Source organism: Rousettus aegyptiacus, unplaced genomic scaffold (genome assembly GCF_014176215.1).
Source record: "Rousettus aegyptiacus isolate mRouAeg1 unplaced genomic scaffold, mRouAeg1.p scaffold_m13_p_11, whole genome shotgun sequence".
Lineage (NCBI taxonomy): Eukaryota > Metazoa > Chordata > Mammalia > Chiroptera > Pteropodidae > Rousettus > Rousettus aegyptiacus.
This window is the reverse complement of record NW_023416286.1, coordinates 337,351-359,053: the sequence shown is the minus strand read 5'-3', so window position 1 is coordinate 359,053 and position 21,703 is coordinate 337,351. Positions and strand designations below refer to the sequence as shown.

General features: G+C 60.8%; 1 protein-coding gene across 9 annotated transcripts in view; it reads left to right on the top strand.

The window, feature by feature from the left end:
• LATS2 (large tumor suppressor kinase 2) overlaps nt 1-14,723 on the top strand; it is a 60,388-nt gene extending 45,665 nt beyond the window's left edge. For 8 of the 9 annotated variants that reach the window (XM_016152029.2, XM_016151986.2, XM_016152037.2 and 5 more), the window contains 6 exons: nt 5,655-5,787; nt 6,567-7,840; nt 8,707-9,289; nt 10,019-10,201; nt 11,437-11,543; nt 14,076-14,722. In XM_016152029.2, the coding sequence (XP_016007515.2) occupies nt 5,655-5,787; nt 6,567-7,840; nt 8,707-9,289; nt 10,019-10,201; nt 11,437-11,543; nt 14,076-14,564 (2,769 nt within the window). In that variant the 3' untranslated portion in view covers nt 14,565-14,722. Of the gene's footprint in view, nt 1-5,654; nt 5,788-6,566; nt 7,841-8,706; nt 9,290-10,018; nt 10,202-11,436; nt 11,544-14,075 lie in introns of all 9 variants that reach the window. The other variant, XM_036228361.1, reaches the window with a different exon arrangement.
• Nucleotides 14,724-21,703: the final 6,980 nt, after the last annotated feature.

Sequence of the window (21,703 nt, the reverse complement as noted above, 5' to 3'; positions counted from 1 at the left end):
CTGCAGCGGTGCGGCCTCTGAGCAGCGGGGCCCCCGGGCTGGCCTGCGGGAAGAGCGAGGGCCACCGCTTGGGCCGCCTTCCCCCTTCTCCCCGTGTGGCGCGAATGCCAGCATCTCCCCTACGGGCCCCTCGCGGACTGTGGGGGTCACAGTGCCGTTCGCTCCACCTGCTCTGTCACACCGAGCACCTTCCTCCCTGAAAGACTGGCAGTGAGGCGACGTGGGCCACCGGTTGGGTCCTGCCACCCTCGTAGGTGGCGACTGGGCATCGTCGTCTGTTCCGTGGCGCTGTGACTTGGCGCCGACCAAGAGCTGCACGGGCAGACGCGATGGTTCTGGGGACGCATGCCGGGCCCGCCCCAGGGCCCAGTTCCCTCGCAACAGGTGGCCCCGTGCGAGCCCTCCTGCAGGGCCCCGCGGGGCCGACCTGCCGCCGGGGCACAGGCATCGCGGTGGCCTCGCTCTGCACCTGGGGGCCCGGGGACCGGCGCCAAGTCCTCGGCCCCCCATGTGCACACGCCCTCTGTCACCGCCGGTCCAGTTCCGGGCGCGAAGGGCAAACCCCAGTAAGGAAACCCAATCTTGAACGTCACTCAACAGTAGCCTCTTTTAGCGCTATTTTTAATAGGGTAATTATGAACTTCAAAGTGAGCAGCAAAAAAAGCCACGTCCGTTATCAGGGTCACTCGCAGCCCGGCCTCTCCGGAGCTCGGTGCTGAGGTCCAGCCACCAGAGGTTCACGGTTGGGTGTCACACGCACCGCGTTCCGCGTGCAGTTTTACGTGTCAGGTTCTGGATGTCTTGGACTTCCTTATTTTCTTTTATTATTTCATAACTTATTACTTGGAAGGGAGATGTTTTTCATAATTACACGTTTTCCAGCTTTATAGAACTGACTTAGTTTTCAGTGTGACGGTTTGAATTTTTACACGTTCTTATTGTCTTTCCCACAGTTACGGGAAAGGGCAGAAGCCTTGCCCCCACCCCCCGCACCCCGCCCCGTACCTGTCCCCGACGCCCTGGCAGCTCCCGGCGTCTGGCACGGCCCAGGGGGAGCGCGGGCGCTCAGCACATGCTGCCAGGTGTCACATCACACAGGCTTCGTCTCTCCCAGTTCGCTCTGAGTGCGACTTGGGGATCGGTTTAAGCTTCTGGTAACGGGTCCCCATACCCATATGTGGCATGAGAAGGAGGCCGAGGCTGGCACGATGTGGCTGATCCATGGTGTCCCCGAGGACCCAGGTCCCTCTCCGCAGCTCTGGGCCACTTTGGGAATGCCGGCCCTGTCACTGGCCTCAGCCGTGACCTGGAGAATCTCGTCGTCGGCCCGCGGTTGCACAGCGAGGCCGTGCCGGCGGTTTTGTCACTGGGACGCGGCGTGCGTAGGTGTTACAGTCTCGCCCTCCTTAGCGAAAAGAAAATGAAGCCTCACTTTTTATCTCTCATTGTTCTAATCAAACCTTTGTTCGTAGATGTAACTAACTTGTACACAGTTATGAGGCTAAGAGCCTCCCCTTATACATAAGCATTTTCCATGTCGCTTACACTGTTGAAAGTTGCACGTTTTGTTTACAGCTATATACTCAGCGGCAGCACCAATAGTAGACGCTCAGAAAATATTTGTCAAGTAAAAGAGCTGTGGCCATAAAAGCCATTTTTTTGGCTGCATTGAGTGTATTCTGGAGAACATACGCATTATAATTGACGTGATTATTCTGTCATTGGATATTCAAGCCCTCCCAACTCCCGCTCACCCCCTTCTGTTTGCGGGCTGATTTACGATGTGTAATTCTAGAGACATCTTTATACAAATTGACTTTCGAATAGAATTGTTTTTAAATTAGCCTGAGAATAAATTTCAGGGAGTGGAATTATTAAATCAGGGTACAAACAAATTCAGTAACTTTTAACTTATTAACCACCAGGTCCACCTCAGAGAAGTGTTGGGGTTTGTCCTGGCACCAAACTGCGGGACCGTGGACAGTTTCTCCAGGCCGCTCGTCTTTAAATTATTTTGGCGCTAACGACGGTTATAAAGGGTTGTTTTGTTAGTGTTTCTTTGAAATTGGCATGGTTGCAAAGTTTTATATTGATTTAATTTTAGGCCAAATTTCTTCGTCCTTCCCTACCTGTAAGCCACCTAAAAATTTCCCCCCTCAAAAGCGCCACGCCGCTTGCTGCGTAGTGTTTCGAGGTGGGGTGCTGCGCCCGTCCTTCCCGGGCCCCCACCCGGTGGGGCTCCCCGGCGGCCCTGAGGTCGGCACAGTTAGATCCTAAGGTGACTTCGTTTTCCCTTCATGTTCCCGCCATCGTTTGAGCATGTGCAGAAAATGCAGCCCTCAGAAGCCGCCAACCCCTACCCCCCGCCACTGCCCCCCACCCCCGTCCTCCGTGGGAGACCGCGGGCCGCACAGCGACTGGGCGTGGGCCAGCTGCCCCGCACCCCGCAGAGGCCGCTTCTGGCTCGGGCCCTGTGCGGGCGCAGACGCCCGGGCATCGGGTGCCTCTGGCTTTCCAGAACTCGCAGCTTCTTTCCAGGGGCTGAAACACGGCGGCAGGCCCTGAGGGGGAGCGTGGGTGCCTTCCCCTCGGGCTGTGGCCTGCAGGTGGGCACCTCCAGAATCCCTCGCCCCTCAGCGTCCTCCCCCAGCCTCGAGAGATCCAGTCGTTGGGATCAGATCTCTGTTTAAGGCGCAGAGGAGGAAGGCCCCCCAGTGGACGAGCCGGCTGCGCGGTCTTTTTCCTTGACAGGCTGAGAATGTGCCCGTTTGTTTGGGGCACGGTGTCTGAGGCCCTCACGAGCTCCTGAGACGGTGAGTGCAGGACAGCACCCCACGCAGGTGGCCGTGGGTCTCGGACGCCCTGGCCGGAGACACATTTCCTCCATGCCATCTTTGATGAACTAATAATGTGCCTGAGGACCAGGGGGTGGCGGGCACGGACACAGCTGTCCACTCTGGTTTCCCGGCTGTAATTTGGCGGATCTTTGAGAGGCTTCCTTGCCGGACAGGGGGCGGGCAGATCTCCCTGGGACGTGCCTCCTTCTGCGGAATGGCTTTTCATTGAATTTAAGCTGATCTCCGCCCCGGGTCGATGCCGGGAAGACAGCTGAGCTGCATGGGAAGTGAGCCCCACCGTGTCTTCCTGCCAGCCTGAGTCCCGAACCGCAGCTGCCTGGTCTTGGTGACAGGTCAGGAGGGCGAAGGCGGGCGGGCGCTCACCTGGCCAGACAGGGCCTTGACCTCAGCCGGGCAGAGGGAGGGAGAGCCAGCGACAGTGCAGGACGCTTCGGGGACAGCGCACGGCAGAGCTGACCGTCCTCTGCCTCTGCGGCGCAGGCTTTTCAGGACCTGGGACAGCTGGAGAGCGGCTCGCCGGTCAAGGCTGCCGGGCAGGAGTCACAGAGCCCGAGTCGCACAGCCACCCAAGGGAGGCAGGGAGTGCGGTTCGCTGGCTTCAGTGGCGTCTTGTGGCGGACGGCGGGCGGGACACAGTGTGGTTGTGGCTCCCGGCAGCTCTGGCAGCAGAGCCGTGTGTGTGCGTGTGCGTGTGCACGCGTGTGTGTGCACACAAGGGGGTGTCCCGAGTGCCCACGCAGAAGCCCCCTTGGCCCTGTGCAGGCCGTGACAGACGAGGGCAGCCTGGTGGACTCAGGCTGTGGGAGGCTTTATCTGCCAGATGATGGCTCGCCGAGCGGGTGACGTCCGTGACGTGCCGCGTGCGGTGAGCAGCCGCCATCCGTGGCCGCCTCGCTGTCGTGGCTGCGTCTGCAGCACGGTCTGGCAGGCGGGGCGCCAGCCAACAGCAGAGACTCGGACAGGCGCACGCTTGGCGTGCGGCGCGGTCTGGCGGTCCCCCCGGCGTGGCAGGGGCTGGCGGCCGCGTCCCGAAGCCACCTGACGGTTCGTGCTGCCCCCAAGGCCTTGTGGTCGGGGTCCTCTCCTCGGGGCGCAAGTGAAAGGGGGCACCAGAAGCTGCGGGGGACCCCGACGGGAGGCAGTGCGACCCCACGCCTGTCTCCCAGCCGCACAGCGGGGCCTCGGGGCAGGGGCGGCGTCCCCTCTGGCCCGCAGGAGAGGGCGGCGTGGGCATGGCCAGTCCCCAGCTCTGCCGTGGCCGCCCTTCCAGACCTCGAACACCTGCCCGTCTGCAGGTCCACGCCCCCGTCTCCCAGCCCGCCTGGCCGGCCGCCCCTCCGTGCCCCTCCGCCCCGGCGTCGCCGTCACTCCTGGCCCCCAGAGCGCCCGCCTCACACTCGGGCAGCTCAGAGCAGAGGCGCGGCCTACGCTGTCCCGTCACTCAGCTGGGACGCGGCCGGAAAGGGACGTTCGGGTTGCACATGGTGCGACCGTTCGGGACTGACGCGCGTAAGCCGCTCCGGCCACGGCTGGGCGGGCGGGTCCAGCCGTGAGCGAGGCGCAGCGTCAGGCCCTGCCAGGCTCTCCCGGTCCTCAGGGAGGAGGCCGGCGTGGACGCACGGGGGTCCCAGGTGTGGCGCTGCCCCAGGGCGCGGGGGCACAGCACGGCCCGGCCGGTCCGAGTGCCGTGGGAAGCAAGGGGGCAGGGAGTGGGGCGTCTGGGACGGCGCTGTCCCCCGGTGGGTCTTTGGCGACAGCCACCGGCGTCCCGTGCTGCTGGGGTCTTGCTGCTCCCTCATTCCCTCACCTGGCTTCCCACAGAGCTGTCCCACCTTCACCCCCATCTGCCATCACCCCATTTTCGGCATTTTTAGTTTCCTCCTCCTCCGCCTGCTGGCCCCGTGACCTTCATGAGGCTCGGGGTTCCCTTCTGTGGAATCCCCGTGTGTCACCTCCAGTAGGCTGCCTGGTGGCCGTCCTCCCCTCCCGTCAGACCCCAGCCCTCTGCCCCGCCCCCGCCCCACCTCAGGCTGGGCCTGTCACTCGGCCCCAGGCCCGGCTCCTCACTGACCCACGTCCCCGCTGGGGGTCTTTGTGGCTGCGTTGAGCAGGGCAGACCCTGGCCTGGCCCCAGCTCATGGTCCTCCTCACCACTTCCTCTTCGGCCAGCAGCCCATCCCCTGCCGGGCTCTGCGCTCTGACTGCTCCGGCTGCCAGGACACACGGGCCCCAGTCCGCCCCGCCCGTGTGTCCTGGAGAACCAGCCGTGCCGCCGCCGTCGCCATGTGCAGGCCCTGGTGCCGCTCGGCCAGAGGAGCCATCGTCCCCCCAGCTGCCCTCCCGGCAGCTCAGCAGTGTCCCACAGGCCCGCAAGGCTCGGGAGGGGACTGTCCGCCTTCTCCCGCGAGACCGGGGACCCTGGCCAGGAGGCGTGCTGGGGGTCCTGCCGTGAGCCTGCAACCCCTCTCACCCCCAGAAGTAGCCTGGAGGGGGGGCTGGGTCGAAGCAGAGTCTGACGTCCTCGCTCTCCGGGCACACTTGTCCCCAAACCAGGAGGCGTCAGAGCAGGCTGCAGACCCAAAGGGCAGGGCTGCCACCACGTCCCCGCACGCCCCCGACACACGCTGCGCTTTGGTCGGGCGAGACGGCCCTGCGCCCACTGCGCCACTCTGAGACTGGACTATGGCACGCGCGGGTCCCCGGCCGTCACAGAGAGGCACTGTCGCAGCAGCAGGCACAGGCCGGGGTGGGGGGGGCAGTCCCCGGGGCTCCATTTATGATGACTGTGCCCCGCAGGAGATGGCGGGCCGGGCGCTCAAGCAGACGGGCAGCAGGAGCATCGAAGCCGCCCTGGACTACATCAGCAAGATGGGCTACCTGGACCCCCGCAACGAGCAGATTGTGCGGGTCATCAGGCAGACCTCGCCAGGTGAGTGTGGGCGCCGCCCTGCGGGCAGACGGGCGTCTGAGACACGCAGAAGCCCGTCCTCACGTCGCCGTGCCGGCCTCCGGTGAGCCAAGCCGGCCCCTCGACCCCGCCCCTCGGCGTTGGGCCCTGCGTGCCCCCCAACGGAAATAACCTGCCGCCTCCTCGGGGGCGGGGGTGGTACTTGTCTTACGGGGTATTGAACAATTTACTGGACATCAAAATGAAACAACCAGCAGAGTGAGAACAGAAACGTTTCGACTTTCTCTCCGGCTGGTGCAGGGATCTTCGAACAGGGAGGCTGCTTCCAGGGGTCCTGAAGCGCCTTTTCTCACAGGGCCCGAGAGCCAGCGGGCGGGGTGCTAGGAAGGCCAGAGGCCCCGACTGTGATAAGGGACTCGTGATACTTAGCAAAAGGGGTGCTCCCTAACTTGTGGGGGGCCTCAGGCAGACCCGCTGCACGGTGGAGTGGGGCTCGCAGGGCTTTGCTGGCCGTACCTGCTGTGACGAGGACAAAGACTTTGTGTTCTTCCACAGTGCCCCGTGGGCCGTCCCATCCCGTCTCAGCACAGCCCCTGGGGTGGGCCACGTCCTGCTGTGACCTTGACCTGCACTTGCCTTTGGCCTGTGTTCAGAGTGCACCTCCCGGCTGGCTGTGGGACAGCAGGCTCTGCCCCTGTGGGGGCTTCCGCCCCCCGGGCAGCCTGTTTGGGCCACGGTGCCCTCAGCCCCGGGATGCGGCAGGCCGGGCACCCCTTGACGCCCCGTTCCTCCCTCTGCAGGAAAGGGCCTGGTGCCCGCCGCAGTGCCACGCAGGCTGAGCTTCGAAGGAGCGGGCGACCCCCTGCCCGCCTACCACCCGCTGAGCGGCGCCTACGAGGGCGGCGCGCTGGGGGACGCTCCCCGGCAGTACGCGGACCTCCTCTTTGCGGGGCCCAGTGCGCACGGCGCGCCCGCCGGCCCCCAGCCCCAGCCGCGAGGCTTCTCCCCGAACCTGGAGACTGCGGCGCTGGGGCTCCTGCCGCAGGCCCCGCCCTACCGGCCGCACCTGCTGGTGGCCACGGAGCCCGTGGGCTACGACGTGCAGCGCAGCCCCTCCTTCCAGAGCAAGGCACCCCCGGACGCGGGCGCCTACGCCAGCCTGGCCGCCAAGGGCCCCGCCTTCCAGCCCGCGGGAGCGGCGGGTCTGTACGCGCCGCCCCCGCCTCACAAACAGGCCCCCCAGGTGCACGCGCTGGGGCCCCCGCAGGGCCTGCTGGCCCCTTCCCGGGGCAGCCTCAACGTTGACCTGTACGAAGCGGGTGGCCCCCCCGCGCAGGCCTGGCCGGCGCCCCACCTGGCCCGCCGGGACTCCCTGCAGAAGCCGGGCCTGGAGGCGCCCCCGCGCGCGCACGCGGCCTTCCTGCCCGAGGGCGCTGTCCCCAGCAGAACCAGCTCCTTCAACAGCCACCAGCAGCAAGTGGCGGTGGCCTCGCCCAACACCATCACGGCCGTGACGGCCGCGCACATCCTGCACCCGGTGAAGAGCGTGCGCGTGCTGCGCCCCGAGCCCCAGACGGCTGTGGGGCCCTCCCACCCGGCCTGGGTGGCGCCGCCAGGGCCCGCCCCCGGCCCCGAGGCGCCGGACTCCGCAGACGAGCACCCCCTACCCCTGGGCGCGGGCGCCTACCCGCGCGAGGTGGACATGCGGTGCCCGCCCCCGCCCTACCCCAAGCACCTGCTGCTGCGGGGTGCGGCCGAGCAGGTGGACGTGGACGGCCTGTGTGCGGGGATGGAGCAGCGGCTGCGGGGCACCCAGGCCGAGCCCCCCGACAGGGCCGACCCGGACCCCAAAGGCGCCAAGGCCGACCGAGCCGGGAAAGATAAGAAGCAGATCCAGACGTCCCCTGTCCCTGTCCGCAAAAACGGCAGAGACGAGGAGAAAAGGGAGTCTCGGATCAAGAGCTACTCGCCCTACGCGTTCAAATTCTTCATGGAGCAGCACGTGGAGAATGTCATCAAGACCTACCAGCAGAAGGTGCACCGCAGGCTGCAGCTGGAGCAGGAGATGGCCCGGGTAAGGCCCCTTCCTCCCCTCGCCCACGGGGGGGTGGGGGGGGGTGGGGGGGGCGCGCCGCAGCGGCAGGCAGTCTGCTTTGTGCTCCGCATCTCCTGCATGCCGGGTCCCTGGGCACGTGGAGCCACCTGGAGAAATGACAGGTGTGGCAGCCTCCCTTCCCCTCCTACCCTGGCATCAGGGTCAGGGGTGGCCGTGTGTCGTGTGCCCACAGAAATGCATCCAATGGATTGTTATGCGTCCCTACCAGTAACAAAATTTGTTGTCTTACGAATTAGTGGGCAAATACTTTAGAAACAATAGAAACAAAGTTTGAGGTTTTATAAATTGAAATTGTGGAATTTATAAAGAAAAACATAGTAGTGATTCATTTATCCTTTCTTTAGGTCTATTATTAACAAATGTTTTAAACATACCTTACTTGACACTAAACTGCTAGAGAAGGAAGTTATGAAATTATTTAAATTAAATGTTATAGTAAATTGAAATCATACAAACCAGTAATTTCAAATTCTAAAAATAAAATTTGTGTTCTTTTCTACTCCCATTTTCATTGACATTTTTTTTCTGTTTTCCTTTCCCCTGAGCTATTAAGATATTAGGTCGCTCTTAGAGTTCTGATAATTCGATGTCCCCTTTCCCACTGATTTTTGTTAACAGTGGCCTTCAGTTTTTAGGGCCTAAAGCCACCTGGAGGCAGAGTGTCTGGCTGTCCCTCTGGGCTCCCGGTCTGTGCCTGTGTGTGGACGTGGGGAGCAGAGCCCGTGCTTGCTCGCATAGAGGAGATGAAGCCATTCCCTCACCCCACCCCCGTCCCCCCGTCCCCCACCCCGTCCCCTCTGACGTGGCTCCGTGTCCCCGCACAGGCCGGCCTCTGCGAGGCGGAGCGGGAGCAGATGAGGCGGATCCTGTACCAGAAGGAGTCCAACCACAACCGGCTCAAGAGGGCCAAGATGGACAAGTCCATGTTTGTGCGGGTCAAAACCCTGGGGGTCGGCGCCTTCGGCGAGGTGTGCCTGGCCTGCAAGGTGGACACGCACGCCCTGTACGCCATGAAGACGCTGCGCAAAAAGGACGTTCTGGACCGGAATCAGGTGGCCCACGTCAAGGCCGAGAGGGACATCCTGGCCGAGGCGGACAACGAGTGGGTGGTCAAGCTGTACTACTCCTTCCAGGACAAGGACAGCCTGTACTTCGTGATGGACTACATCCCGGGGGGCGACATGATGAGCCTGCTGATCCGCATGGAGGTGTTCCCCGAGCACCTGGCCCGCTTCTACATCGCCGAGCTCACGCTGGCTGTCGAGAGCGTCCACAAGATGGGCTTCATCCACCGCGACATCAAGCCGGACAACATCCTCATCGACCTGGATGGGCACATCAAGCTCACGGACTTTGGCCTGTGCACCGGCTTCAGGTGGACGCACAACTCCAAGTACTACCAGAGAGGTACCATCCCCCCCCGCGCAGCCCTGGCCGGGTTCCCAATGGGCGGCGCGGCTGTCACACGTCACTTTGCGATTCTTCCTCCCTCCCCACGGGGTTCGCTTCTGCTGTGAGGGTTCTAGGGCGGCCAGCTCTGGGGGGCCGGGGCCACACTCCACCCATCAGAGCCAGGCCGGCAGGAGCCTCAGGCCCCGGGGGGCCCTCTCGTCCAGCCCCTGCCCGGGGCGCGGCGTCCTTGGTGCCCGGGCTGTGCACAGACGGGTGTGGTTTACTTCCATCGCCTTCAGTTCTGCTGTCCAGGCAAATCGCAGCCAGCAGGCCGTCACGTGACACGGCTCGCGTATTCAAGCACTTACCATAACACGGTCACTCAGGCTCCGATTTTTTAACCCAAAAACCAATCCCGAGCCATTTATTGTGTTCTCATTTTATGGCGTTTGAGTCGTTTTTGTTGACGGTTCTTAACTCCTCTTGTGCTTTTCCATGGTCACCTGCAGCACGTCTGTGCGCTCACCCCAGCACGGCCACGGGCATGAGCCTGGGTGGCCCAGGCACTGCTGCCGGCCACGCAGGGGCCCAGCCCAGAGCCGCAGGCCCCGCGGAGTGGCCGGTCTCGGTGCGGCGGGTCTCGGTGCGCCCGGAGCTGAGCGGCCTGGCTCTGCTGCGGTGTCGCACGGCACAGGGTCACCTTGTGTGTGTCCTCTGTTTTCCCACCCGACTCCCGGCTGGCAGGGAGCCACGTCAGACAGGACAGCATGGAGCCTGGGGACCTGTGGGGCGACGTGTCCAACTGCCGTTGTGGGGACAGGCTGAAGACGCTGGAGCAGAGGGCCAGGAAGCAGCATCAGCGGTGCCTGGCGCACTCCCTGGTGGGGACCCCGAATTACATCGCCCCGGAAGTGCTGCTCCGGAAAGGTGGGTGCCTCGTGGCCCCCGTCTGTCCAGTTGCTGCTCTCTGAGCCGGACACTCCCGCTGTCACTGCACACCCTCGGGAGCTGCCCTTGCTCCGGGGCTCTGGACACACAGCCCCGGGCCACTGCTTCCTGCCCTTCCTGCGGCCGCAGAGCGAGAGATTGGGGAGCTTCCTTCCTGGGACCCGGGGACTCGCCCAGAGCTGCCTTTGCCAGTCATCAGGGAAAACGACTCCGTCCCGGGGACAGCGTCCAGTGTGCCCCACCTCACCTTTGCGGGCCCCAGCTGTAACTTCCTGTCCGGGCCCTAGCCTGTTACTGAGTGCCACAGAGGACAAACGTGGTTTTCCTCGTCTGGCAGCGTAAGGCTGGGGACCGTAGTGCACAGCCACCGGTACTCAGTGGGGTCGCCGTCCTGGCCGAGTGCGCGGCCCCACGAGATGTGGCGCCTGGCTTGGGCCGCAGGGCGGGTCCTGTCGGCTTCCCTGGGAGGCCGTTGCAGCCCACTGTGAGGCAGCTGCCCTGAGAGGTGGTCGGAGTGGTGACCTCTTCCCACGCAGTCTCGAGGTGGGGGTCCCCAGGGGTCTGAGAGAGTGCGGCTGGCAGTCCTGGAGAAAGGTGACATCAGGGCTGGAGCCCAGCTTGGACTGGGCACGAGTCTCCAAGGAAAGGGGGAGGGCACCGAAGCGAACGTGACCCTGCCGTGCGGCCCCTTGCTGGGCCTGGCCGGGTGTGCCCCTCAGCCCTGCGAGGACTCAGCGCCTCGCAGAGGCCGTGTCTCTGGTGGCACTGGACCCCTTTGCCAGGGTGCGCCCTGCCCCGGTTTTCTTTGGCTCCCTCCAGAATCCCCAGGGGAGCCTTGGCCGGATGCCCCTGTTCTGACAGGTCTCAGCGCTTCCTGTTTTCTGTTTCTACTATTTTAATTTGTATCCGTTTGTATCTTCTTAAAGTTCTGTTAATGGCAACAGTAATCTTTTCAAATTAAGAAGCCTTTTCTTGTCAAGAAAGCAGACTGGTGGCAGGGGATAAGGGAGCGAGGGGCTGTCCCCTCCCCGCGGGAGAGCCACGGGCATCCCGGCATGTGCCAGCCCAGTCTTCGCTCTCAGCCGCCTGGGCAGGGAGACACGTGCCACCGGTTTTCTGTTGCGTGACGTGACACGGGGACAGCGGGTGGGCGCCTGGCCCGTGCTGCGGCCGGCGGAGCGTGCACGCTGGTGCTGAGCGGCCTGTCCTTGCAGGGTACACGCAGCTGTGCGACTGGTGGAGCGTGGGCGTGATCCTCTTCGAGATGCTGGTGGGGCAGCCGCCCTTCCTGGCCCCGACGCCCACGGAGACGCAGCTGAAGGTAACAGGGCGGGGACGCCGGTGCGCACCACGGACACGCATGGTGTTCCGGCCTTTCGACTCGGAGTCCTGTGGGAATGTTGCTTGTGCGTGAAGTATCGTTATGGTTACTTATTTTGAAGGACTTTGTTTTGATGAGCAAAGCCACAGGGTCAGACCTGAGTTTTGACACGGACGCGTGTGTGAAATTTTACGGGCATCGCTGTCTGCCTGCTGTCCTGGCGTCTGTGGAGGACAGTGAGCAGCGAAGCCGGGCGGCCTGGGCCCTGCTGCCGCCACGCTCCCGCGCTGTCAAGCACAGGCTAAGAACTCAGTCTGCCTGTCTGTTCGGAGGCTATATCACCACTGTTTGCAAGTCACCAGCCGGGCGGCAAGACTAGCTCTGCATATTTCTCAGAACTCACTTGAAGTAATTAAGTAATTAGTTTGTCAGTCGTTTAAAGTGAGCTCGTTTCGGAATGATGGCCATTTACTTACTCTCTGAAATAAGTGAACTGGTTCCTTAAGAACGGTTGAACCGAGACTCTGATGAAGCCTTAGGGCTTCTCAGAACGGCGCGCTCACCACTGACACGTGGCTACCGTCAGCTCCAGGAGGTGCTCACATGCGTGGGAAAGTGACAGTCCCTCGGCTAGGAGAACCCTAGGTGACGGCTCGTTTCACCCCAGTAACAGTGAGGTGGATTTTGGCGTATTCTGTATCCTGATTGAATAACTGAGCCACTCACTGGTTTGCCCGCGTGCTAATAACCCAGTTTCTATTGTGATAAAAGACACCGCCTTAATCATTTTTAATTGTACAATTTGGTGGCAATAAGCATGTTCACGGTGTTGTGCACCTGTTGCCGCTGCCTTTTCCAGACATTGCCATTGTCCCAGCAGAAACCGTGCCCGTGAAACACCAGCTCCACTGTCCCCCAGCCCATCACAGCCTCTCTCCTGCTGTCTCTAAGAACTGGACAGCTCTGGGGGCTCGCATGGGTGGGGTCCACAGAATCATGCGTGTGCATGTGTGTGTGTGAGCATGTGTGCATGTGTGTGCCTCTGCACATCTGCCTGTTTCACTCAGCGCGGTAGCCCCAAGGTTCACGCACGTTGTGGTAGGTGTCGGGACCCTCTCCCTGTTAAGGGGGATGACGTCCCCCGTGTGTGCGCCACACTGTGCTTGTCTGTCATCTGGCAGTGGCCCCTGGGGTGGCTTCCGCCTTATTTGGTGGCTGTGCACGGTGCCTGTTTGAGTCTTGCTTTCCATTCCCTTGGCGTGTGCCCAGGAGTGGAGCTGCCGGGTCACATGGCAGTTCTACTTCCAAAGCCGGGGAAACCTGCGCAGTTTTCCATCTTGGCCGCACCGTTCGCATTCCCACCGGCCGTGCTGAGGGCCCGCTTTGCTCCTCGTCCTCGCCAGCGCCCGTTTCTGGCTTTTAATCATTGCCACCCCAGTGGTGACGTCCCTCCGGCCCAGTGAGGTGCATCCCGCGATGGCTGCCAGTGGTGTCTCCCTGCCGACCGTCGGAGTCACGCATTTTTGTGTGCTCACTGGATCCTCTGTGTCTTCTTTGGGGAAATGTCCGTTTGAGTCCTTTGTCCGTTTTTAATCAGGTTGTTTTCCATGGTTGAGTCGTAGAAGGTCCTTAGCTATCCCGGATGTTAATCCCTTACGAGATACACGTTCCCACAGATGTGTCCTCCCACCCACGGGTGGCCTTCTCATTGTCAGCAGCGGTGCCCATCACAGAGCAGACGTGTTAAGTCATGACGAAGTCTGATCGCTGCGTTGTTCTTTTGCTGCCCTGACGTTGGCCAAGTCCAACGTCACGCGCTTCCTCCCCGTTTCGTTTTGTGAGTCTTGTGGTTCTAGCTCTGCTACCACTGCTCAGGCTCACACCAGCGTCTCCCCCACACCCAAGTGCCTCCCCCCCCCCGAGGCTTGTCGCCCCGCCAGCGGCCGGTTACGTTGGCCCCGTTCTACCCTGATTTGGAGGGTGAACAGCGAAGTCCCTTAGCTCGCCCCCCACAGTGGCACACGGGACATGTGTCTTCTCTGGACATCCAGGCACTGGCCATGTTGTTGAGCATTGGGGACAGGAGGCCAAGGCCATGGGCCAGTCGGCTCATCCCCTCAGGTTGCTTTTCCTTTTAATTTCAAACCCCGGTTGATCACATCTTGGCCACAGTGAGTGTTGGATGGGGACCAGACGGTTCACCCGAAGTCGGTGCCATAGCCAGGGGGACGAGTGGCGGGGTCGGCCTCTTCGCTTCTGTGGAAAGCTCGGGTCCCTTTGCCGAGCGTCCTCCCGGTGGGCGAGAACCGGTCTCTCTCCTCTCCCCCGGCCTCATGCCGTGTGTCCCCTGCCAGGCCACACTGAGCTTCTCTAGCCGCTCAGGGCCACCACTGCGGCTTCCGCATGGGCCCCGACTCTCCTCGCCAGGAAATAAAGTGGCGTAGGAGCCGCGTCATCATGCGCTGCCCCCGAACCACCCGAGTCGCCCTCGAGCGGCCGGGAGGCTAACCCTGTGCTGCTCTGTGTCCCGAGGTGGTGAACTGGGAGAGCACGCTGCACATCCCGGCCCAGGTCAAGCTGAGCCCCGAGGCCCGCGACCTCATCACCAGGCTGTGCTGCGCCGCGGACCGCAGGCTGGGCCGGGGTGGGGCCGACGACCTGAAGGCCCACCCGTTCTTCGCCACCACGGATTTCTCTAGCGACATCCGCAAGCAGCCGGCACCCTACGTTCCCAAGATCAGCCACCCCATGGACACCTCCAACTTTGACCCCGTCGAGGAGGAAAGCCCTTGGAACGACGCTGACGAGGACGGCGCCCGGGCCTGGGACACACTCACGGCGGCGAGCAGCAAGCACCCCGAGCACGCGTTCTACGAGTTCACCTTCCGGCGCTTCTTCGACGACAACGGCTACCCCTTCCGGTGCCCGAAGCCCGCGGAAGCGCCGCCGGCCGGGGACCCCGACCCGGGCAGTGCGGAGCTGCTGGGCCAGGCCGGCGGCTGCCAGCCGGTGTATGTGTAGTGGTGCCGGCCGCGCCACGGCCATAGCCACGGCCAAGGCCATGGCCACCGCTACCCCGGCCCTCGCAGCCCCGCGGCTGCCCCGCCCTCTCCATTGCTCCGCCCCCCGCAGCCGCTCCACTCCTTCGCTGCCCCGCCCTGCGGCCGCCCCGCCCCTCCGCGGCCCCGCCCCCGCAGCCGCCCCGCCCCTCCACTGCCCCGCCCTCCGTGGCCCCGCCCCCGAGGCCGCCCCGCCCCTCCACTGCCCCGCCCTCTCTGCTGCTCCGCCCCTCTGCGGCCCCGCCCTCCGCGGCCCCGCCCTCCGTGGCCCCGCCCTCCGCGGCCACCCCGCCCCTCCGAGGCCCCGCACCCGGGGCTGTCAGGGGGTCTCGTTTTTCCCTGGTCCGTTGGCCACTTTCCTCGAGACGCTGGAACTGGAAAGCTGCTCACGGGGCAGTCCGCGGACCCCCGTCTGGACCTGGCCGACACGTGGGCTCCCGGGGAAGGTCCCTGCGTTAAAACGGCGTTTTTAAACGTTGGGTTGTGGAGAAAGAGCACTTACTGCGCGGACGGCCCCGTTCCGCGCTCAGTCGCAGCGGGTGCCGTGTAGCCGTGCTGCCCCTGGCTCGCGCCCTGGCGTGTCCCCCACAGCACTTACTCGCACGAGGACGCGACGTCGCTGCGGCAGGGCGTGCGGCGGTGGCTCCGTGCGGCGACGCGGGAAGGGCGTGACGCCGCCTCGGCCCTGCGTGACGCCGCCTCGTGCCCTAGCCCCCGTTCGGAGCCGTGAAGTGTCGAAGCTGCTTTTTTTTTTTTTTTTTTTTTTTTTGCTCGTTGCCGGTTGTACCTTAGAACGTGTGGGCAAGGTGACCGTGACTGTGGCCGTGACCCCGACGGCCGCGTGCGGCGGGGACCGCGTGAGCAGGGTTGTCCGTTAGAAAATGACCGTGTCTTGCCATTCACAGCGGGTTCTGTGAAGCCGTTTTTACCGGGAACCTGTAAAGGAGACGCCCTGGGCAGCGCGCGGCGACACGTCCGGCGGCGCCCACGCTGTGACGGTGCCCTTCATGCCTCGTCGAAGAGACGGGGGTGCGTGACCGCGAAGACTCCGCGCGTGTCTAGGGGGGATCGGACTCCTGGGGGGGTAAACGTGAACCTGGGTCACGTGCTCAACTTGTGCGCATCGAAAGGGATAAGCTCAGCTGTGCCAAAGCCTCGCGCCGGCCACGGGCTCGGCCACCTCTCGGGTGAGCGCCCTGCGGGGGCCCCTGGCCGCCGCTCCCCCGTCTGCCGAGCGACTCGGTGGTCCCGGCGTTCTGTCACGTTTCGTTCCTGGTGTGCTTGGAAGTGTCAGTCTGAACTCGGTTTTAAAAATACGTGTTTCTAATCTTTGTAAAACAGCAAGGGTTCTTCAAAGTGACGTTGGAATACAAAAAAATTAAGCCATACGTATTTTCTTAGAAGTGTAGATGTATATATAACTACATAGATCAACATACAAAATATTCCTTATTTCAAAATAGTATGATTCTTATTTAAAGTGATTTATATTTGAGTAAAAAGTTCAATTTTTTTTTTTGCTTTTTAAAAATCTGATGCATTTTTCATTATATTATTCTATATATTTTTTCTTGGAGTTTTTAGCATAATGTATTCATTATTTAGTGTATATCTAGGCAGCCACACTTACAAGTTTATTGATGTCTAAACTAAAAAAAAAAAAAATCCCCGTGTACTGGTTTACATTTTGTATGAATGGCAGATTCTGAAGCCTGCTGTGCCTGTAACATGACTCAGCATTTCCGCTTTTTTACGTAATGCCCTCTTGTTATCTACGGCACTCACACACTTCCATGTGGTAGGTTCTTTCTCAGGAACTCGATTTAACTATTATTTATTGATATATCATTGCCTTTGAAAAGCTTCTACTGGCACAATTTATTATTAAAATTTTGAATCCGAACCCCTTGGTGTCGTGTTTCACTGGAACTTGTAAGTTCTTGTGTTTGTCACTGTGTCATACAGGACGGTCAAAAGTGTTTTTCTGTGTTCCCTTAGAGTAATGGAACTTTATGCATACAGAACACAAGTCACCACGTGTACCTTCCTGGGGGAGCCGCGCACACTGTCCTGTTCCTCTGCCTGACAGTGTGTACTAGTGTGCGCTCGCCTGCCGGGAGGGTCTTTCGTAACCGGGCCAGTGCAATGTGCGTGGACATTTCTCGTGTTTCCGGGCTCTTTGTACGTGAAGTAAATGCCAGGACTAGCTCCTAGGGGGGACCCGCTGGGCCAGATGTCAAGGCCAGGTGGGTTTCATCACCAAGGAGCCCGACGATCTCAGGAGGGAGCCGGCCAGGTGCTCCCGCCCACCCCGCTGGGCGTGCGACACTGCTCCGCGGCCCAGTTCTCAGCACTGAGCTCACCGTGAGCACCTCGAGGGACGAGGCCGTGTCCCCCTCCAGAACAGATAAGCAGGTCTGCGCACCGGGAGCCTCAGCACCCCCATCCGGGCCTCCTGTGCTCCCCGGGGCTCGGGGCGGGAAGAGCAGGTGCACACGTGTCCTGCAGCAAGTGAGAGTCCTTAGACCCTGACCCTGGGCGTCTCTGGTCTCGGTCCAGGGTCCATGGGGGAGCAGTGGGCTCGCTGCAGGTGTTGGCTTGCAGTCAGGGCCTTGCAGGCAGCTCAGGCCTGCCCCCGACCCGCACCCGGCAGAGACACAGAGTGTCAGCCCCGTTAACCTTTGCCCATCAATGGGGTCAGAAAACCGCGGTGCGCTTCTACCTGGGTCCTTCTGCCTTCGGGAGAAGCCGAGCCTCTGTGTGCGTGATCCACATCCACTCGAGTATCCTTAAGGCGATGGCCCTACCTTTCTGCATAACCAGAGCGTAGGGGGCCACAGACACCCAAACGAGCCACTCCCTTCCCCCTCTTGGCTTCTCTTCCTGCTCGGTTGAAGGAGTCGCATCGCTGGGCAGCAGCCAGACACCACACCACACCGCGTCACGAGAACAGCCGCCCTCAGGTGCGGGCAGGCTCCGGGGGCGGCGGGCACCCGGCATTCGTGAATGCTCTGCTCGGGGTGTTGAGGTCACAGCCGGCCTGGCCGCCCCACGTCTGTGGTCACCGCTGGGTGCGGTCAGAGTTCGCGGAGGGTCAAATTGCATGTGACAAATTAGAGGTGTCCTTCATTTTCCTGTTTTTCCCGGAAGATGTTTTTGGCACATCTCTTTCAGGGGGAGGGCTCGGGGCTGGCAGTTCTTTCCACAAGCGGGCGACACTGGGCCCCCTCCTTCTCGTCCCTTTGGTCTCTGATGAGAGTCTGCTGTCATTCTAATCATTTCCCCCTATAGATAAGGTGATGTTTCTCTCTGGCTGCTTTCAACCTGCCTGTCTGATTGCTTTCTAGAAGGTGACTCAGGATATACCCTGGCTCAGATTTCTTTGGGTTTCCCTGTGTGTGGTCCACTCAGCCTCTTGAACCTGTAGGTTCATTTTTTTCGCCAGCTCCCTCTTGCTGCAGGAGCCTCAACTCTCCTGTATTCCTTTCCACGCCCCCAACTCCTACCCCAGTGAGGTCAGAGGGACCCACATTCTCCCATCCCCAAAAAAGGAAGTGGCATCAAGTGGTACCTGTGTGCCTTAATTTTGAAATTCCTGAAGTAGGATCGTGTGGAGTCCCAGACAGGGGCGCAGGCTCCCTGGCCCTGTGCCCAGCTTTGTATAACTTTGGGTCTGGATTTATTAGTTATCTGCCAGATTTCTTATCTGGCTCTGACAGAGTCTGAATCAGCGGCTTTTAAAATATTCTCCAGAGTTCGTCGCTACTAAGCTGTGTCTCAGAGGCTGCTAGGGGCAACAGGGTGCAGCCTCTGCTTGCACCGGGCTAGCTGTGCTCTGTTCTGTATGCGATGTTGAAAAAAGTGTTCTGCTAACAACACCACCACCACCACCACCAACAACAACGACAACACGACAACAGACGACAGCAGAAGAGCTTTAGGACCGCCGTGTTTTCATTTGATTTATTTTAAAGTCATCTTTTAATCACGGTTGGCCTGCAACATTGTGTCGGTTGCAGGCGCACGATGTAGCAGTGAGACAGTGACATCAGTGACATGCCTGATGACGGGACACCCCAGGTAAGGTCAGAGCGCTGGTTTAAATGATCAGCAACGTCCTTGTCTAAAGCTAATTTTCAATTCCATAAACGTCATCTTTAAAGGGTTGTATTCCTCAAAAAGGGGTCCCCTGTCCCCTCTGCCACAACACAGTCACCGGCGCCACCCCCCCCCCCCCCGCTTTCCCGGGCGTGTCTCTGGCACGTCTGTCATCACTAGCAGCTCTTAAAGGTCGTTCTTGACTGACTGACTGATGGTAAATCTTTCCTGTCAGCTGCGTCTTACGGCAGCTCTCCGTCCCTCTCCCCACCCTCTGCTGCCCGGCGTCTTCGTTAGGTCACTGCTGCTGTGAATGTCGATCAGACGGTGCCGGGTGGTCTGTAAGGCAGACAGTCTGTTGCGGTCCTTCCCTTCGCTGTACAATTTTCTCTTCCTCTCAGACTCAGTCAAACGTTGTTTTCTCACTTGCTTTGTTTGCTTGGGACCCGCAGGTCCCTCCCGCCCTCCCCGTTTCCTTCCTCTCCAGCTGGATCTGTCAGATGCCAGCAGACCCTGGAGCAGCTCAGAGGCTGCAGCCACCTCCTCCCGCACTCCGTCGTCACTTTTGTCACTTTTCTGTGTGGATCCCATTTCTGCCAAATGTCTGAAAACATCCCTTTCCCACTTGATTGAGAATATGTATGGGTGGTCATAAAATTCTAGGCTGACGCGGCACGCGGGTGGCCCTTGCTCCCCCGCTCTGGGGTCACTCACTGTGCCTTGCCCGATGCCCGATGCCGTTCTGACTCTCCGTGCTGTGTGGCTGGCCCGCCTTCCTCTCTCGACACGACTGGGCGATTTCTCGCGTCGCGCCTTCGAGCTCTGTCCCTCTGCGCTCCACCTCCTGTGGGTTGAGTGTCCTGAGTCGGTCCTCTGAGGCTCTGTGACCTACATCTTTTTTTCCTTCTGGAAGACGTCATCGACTTTATCTTTTAGATCTCGTGACATGTTTTTGGGGACAGGCATCATCTTTTAAATCCCCAAGAGCTTTCTTCTTGTTCTCTAATCAGTCTATTTCTTCTTCTATGTCTCCAATCTTTGTGTTTATCATTTCTCTTATAATTTCGAGGTGTTTTTTTCTTTTTCCGATTCCCCAAATGTCCCTCTGTCCTCTGCATTCCTTTTTGTTGTCATTTGGCTGCTTGTTTCTTTGCCCTGTTTTTTCCGTTTCATGTGGGAGGTGTTCCTTAGAGACTCTGATTGCCTTTTTATTTTAAAGGGCTTTATCGAGATATAATTCACATAAACCCACAAGATCCACCCATTCAGAGCGTGCAAGTCAACGCTGTATAATCAGAGTCGCACGAACATCCCCACAATCGATTCTGGGACATTTCGATCACCCCGAGAGAAACACCGTTCCCTTTGGCAGTCACCCGCATTTCTCATCCCCACGCTGACCACCCTCCTCGGGCAGCCATGGCTCGCTCTGTCTCTCGGGTCCTTTCACACAAATGGGACCCTGTGGCTTTTGGCGGCTGGCTACTTCCGGTCCGCGTAATGTTTTAAGGTTTTATCCGTGCTATCGCCTATATCGGTTCGTCATTACTTTTTATTGTCAAAAAGTATCGCGTCGTGTAGACTCAGTTTACTCAGCAGCGGAGGCCTGCAGAGAGCGCCTTCTCCTCCTCTGGGAAGCGCTGGCTGCTGGTGTCTCTGGACGGGAGCGTTTCGCATAGGCTGTCGCCCCTGGACGCAGCGCGGTTCCCGGGGTCCCCGGAGTCTCCTTTTGCTGCCTGTGTGGTCGGAAGGGCCCCCCTTTCGTTTCTGGGCTCCTCGACTGTGTTCTCCCTCCTTTTCCCCCTCATTAGTCCGGCCAGAAGTGTTCCGATCGTGTCGGCTTTTTTCGGAGAACCGGCTCTTGCTCCTGCTGTTTTTCCGATTTCCTGTTTTCGAAGTCGTTGATTTCCAATCTGCCCTTTGTCATTTACTTCCTTCTGCCGACTTGGACTTAACGGCTCTTTTTTCCAGTTTCCCGAGGCGGAAGTTTGGGTGATTGGTTTCACAGTTTCCCTCCGTTCTACTACATGCAGTCAGCACTGTAAACTCTCTCCTCTCTGCTTGTGCCGCAGCCTGCAAATTCCAATCTCTTGCATTTTTATTTTCGCTTTGTTCAACATATATTTAAATGCCCCTTGAGATTTCCCTCTGGCCCCTCCCTGTGTTGGGCATCTCCTTTCTGGCCTGAGAGCTGTGATTTGTATTCTTTTAAATGTGTGAATGGTCCCTGCTAAAATTAGGAGGATGGGTTGGGGGTCTGCTTCACCCAGGTCAGCTCCCCACTCTGCTGCCCTTCCGTGTGCTGGAGCAGGGCAGGAAGGGTGCCCCCTGCGGTCGGCAGTGTGGGGGCCGCTGGGCGCGCGCGTGTGGCCTGGCTGGGACAGAGCTGTGGAGCTGCCGCAGCAGGGTGGCAAACGGGTGCAGGCCGCATCCCCCGTCCTCCCTCTCCCCCGCTCAGCCATCCAGATACAGGCAGCGAGGCGGTGAACCGGGCGGGAGACTGGCCGCCTTCCCAGGGACATCGATCGGCCCGGGAGGCGGGATCTGAGGACGCCGACAACTAGCGGCGCTGCGAGCCGGGCCACCGGCGCGGAAGCGTCCAGCCAGCTCGGGCGCGGCCGCTGCTGCTCCGCGCGCCGGGGGACGCCGAGGCTCCGGGTCACGTGTCTCCAGATCTGCTTCCTGGGACGCCAGTGCCACTTGTCACTCGCGCGACAGCATTGGTGTCATGGCCTCGTCGTGTGGTCCGCTTCGGCCTGCACGTTGTCCCTCCCGTGTTTGAGGAGCCGGGGGACGTGGCGGGCCACGCGGCTCTCCTGCGGTCCAGAGCCGCCGCCAGAGGACACCTAGCGCTCCCGTGTGTCCAGGGCCCTCTGAGACCCTGGCCCCGGGGAAACGCGGGGGCTCCACGCCCGCGATGCCTCGCTCGCTGCTCGCATGTGGGCCCCTCAAGGGTCCCCACGAGTCGGGGTCCTGCAGGTCGGGGTACCGCGGGTCGGGGTC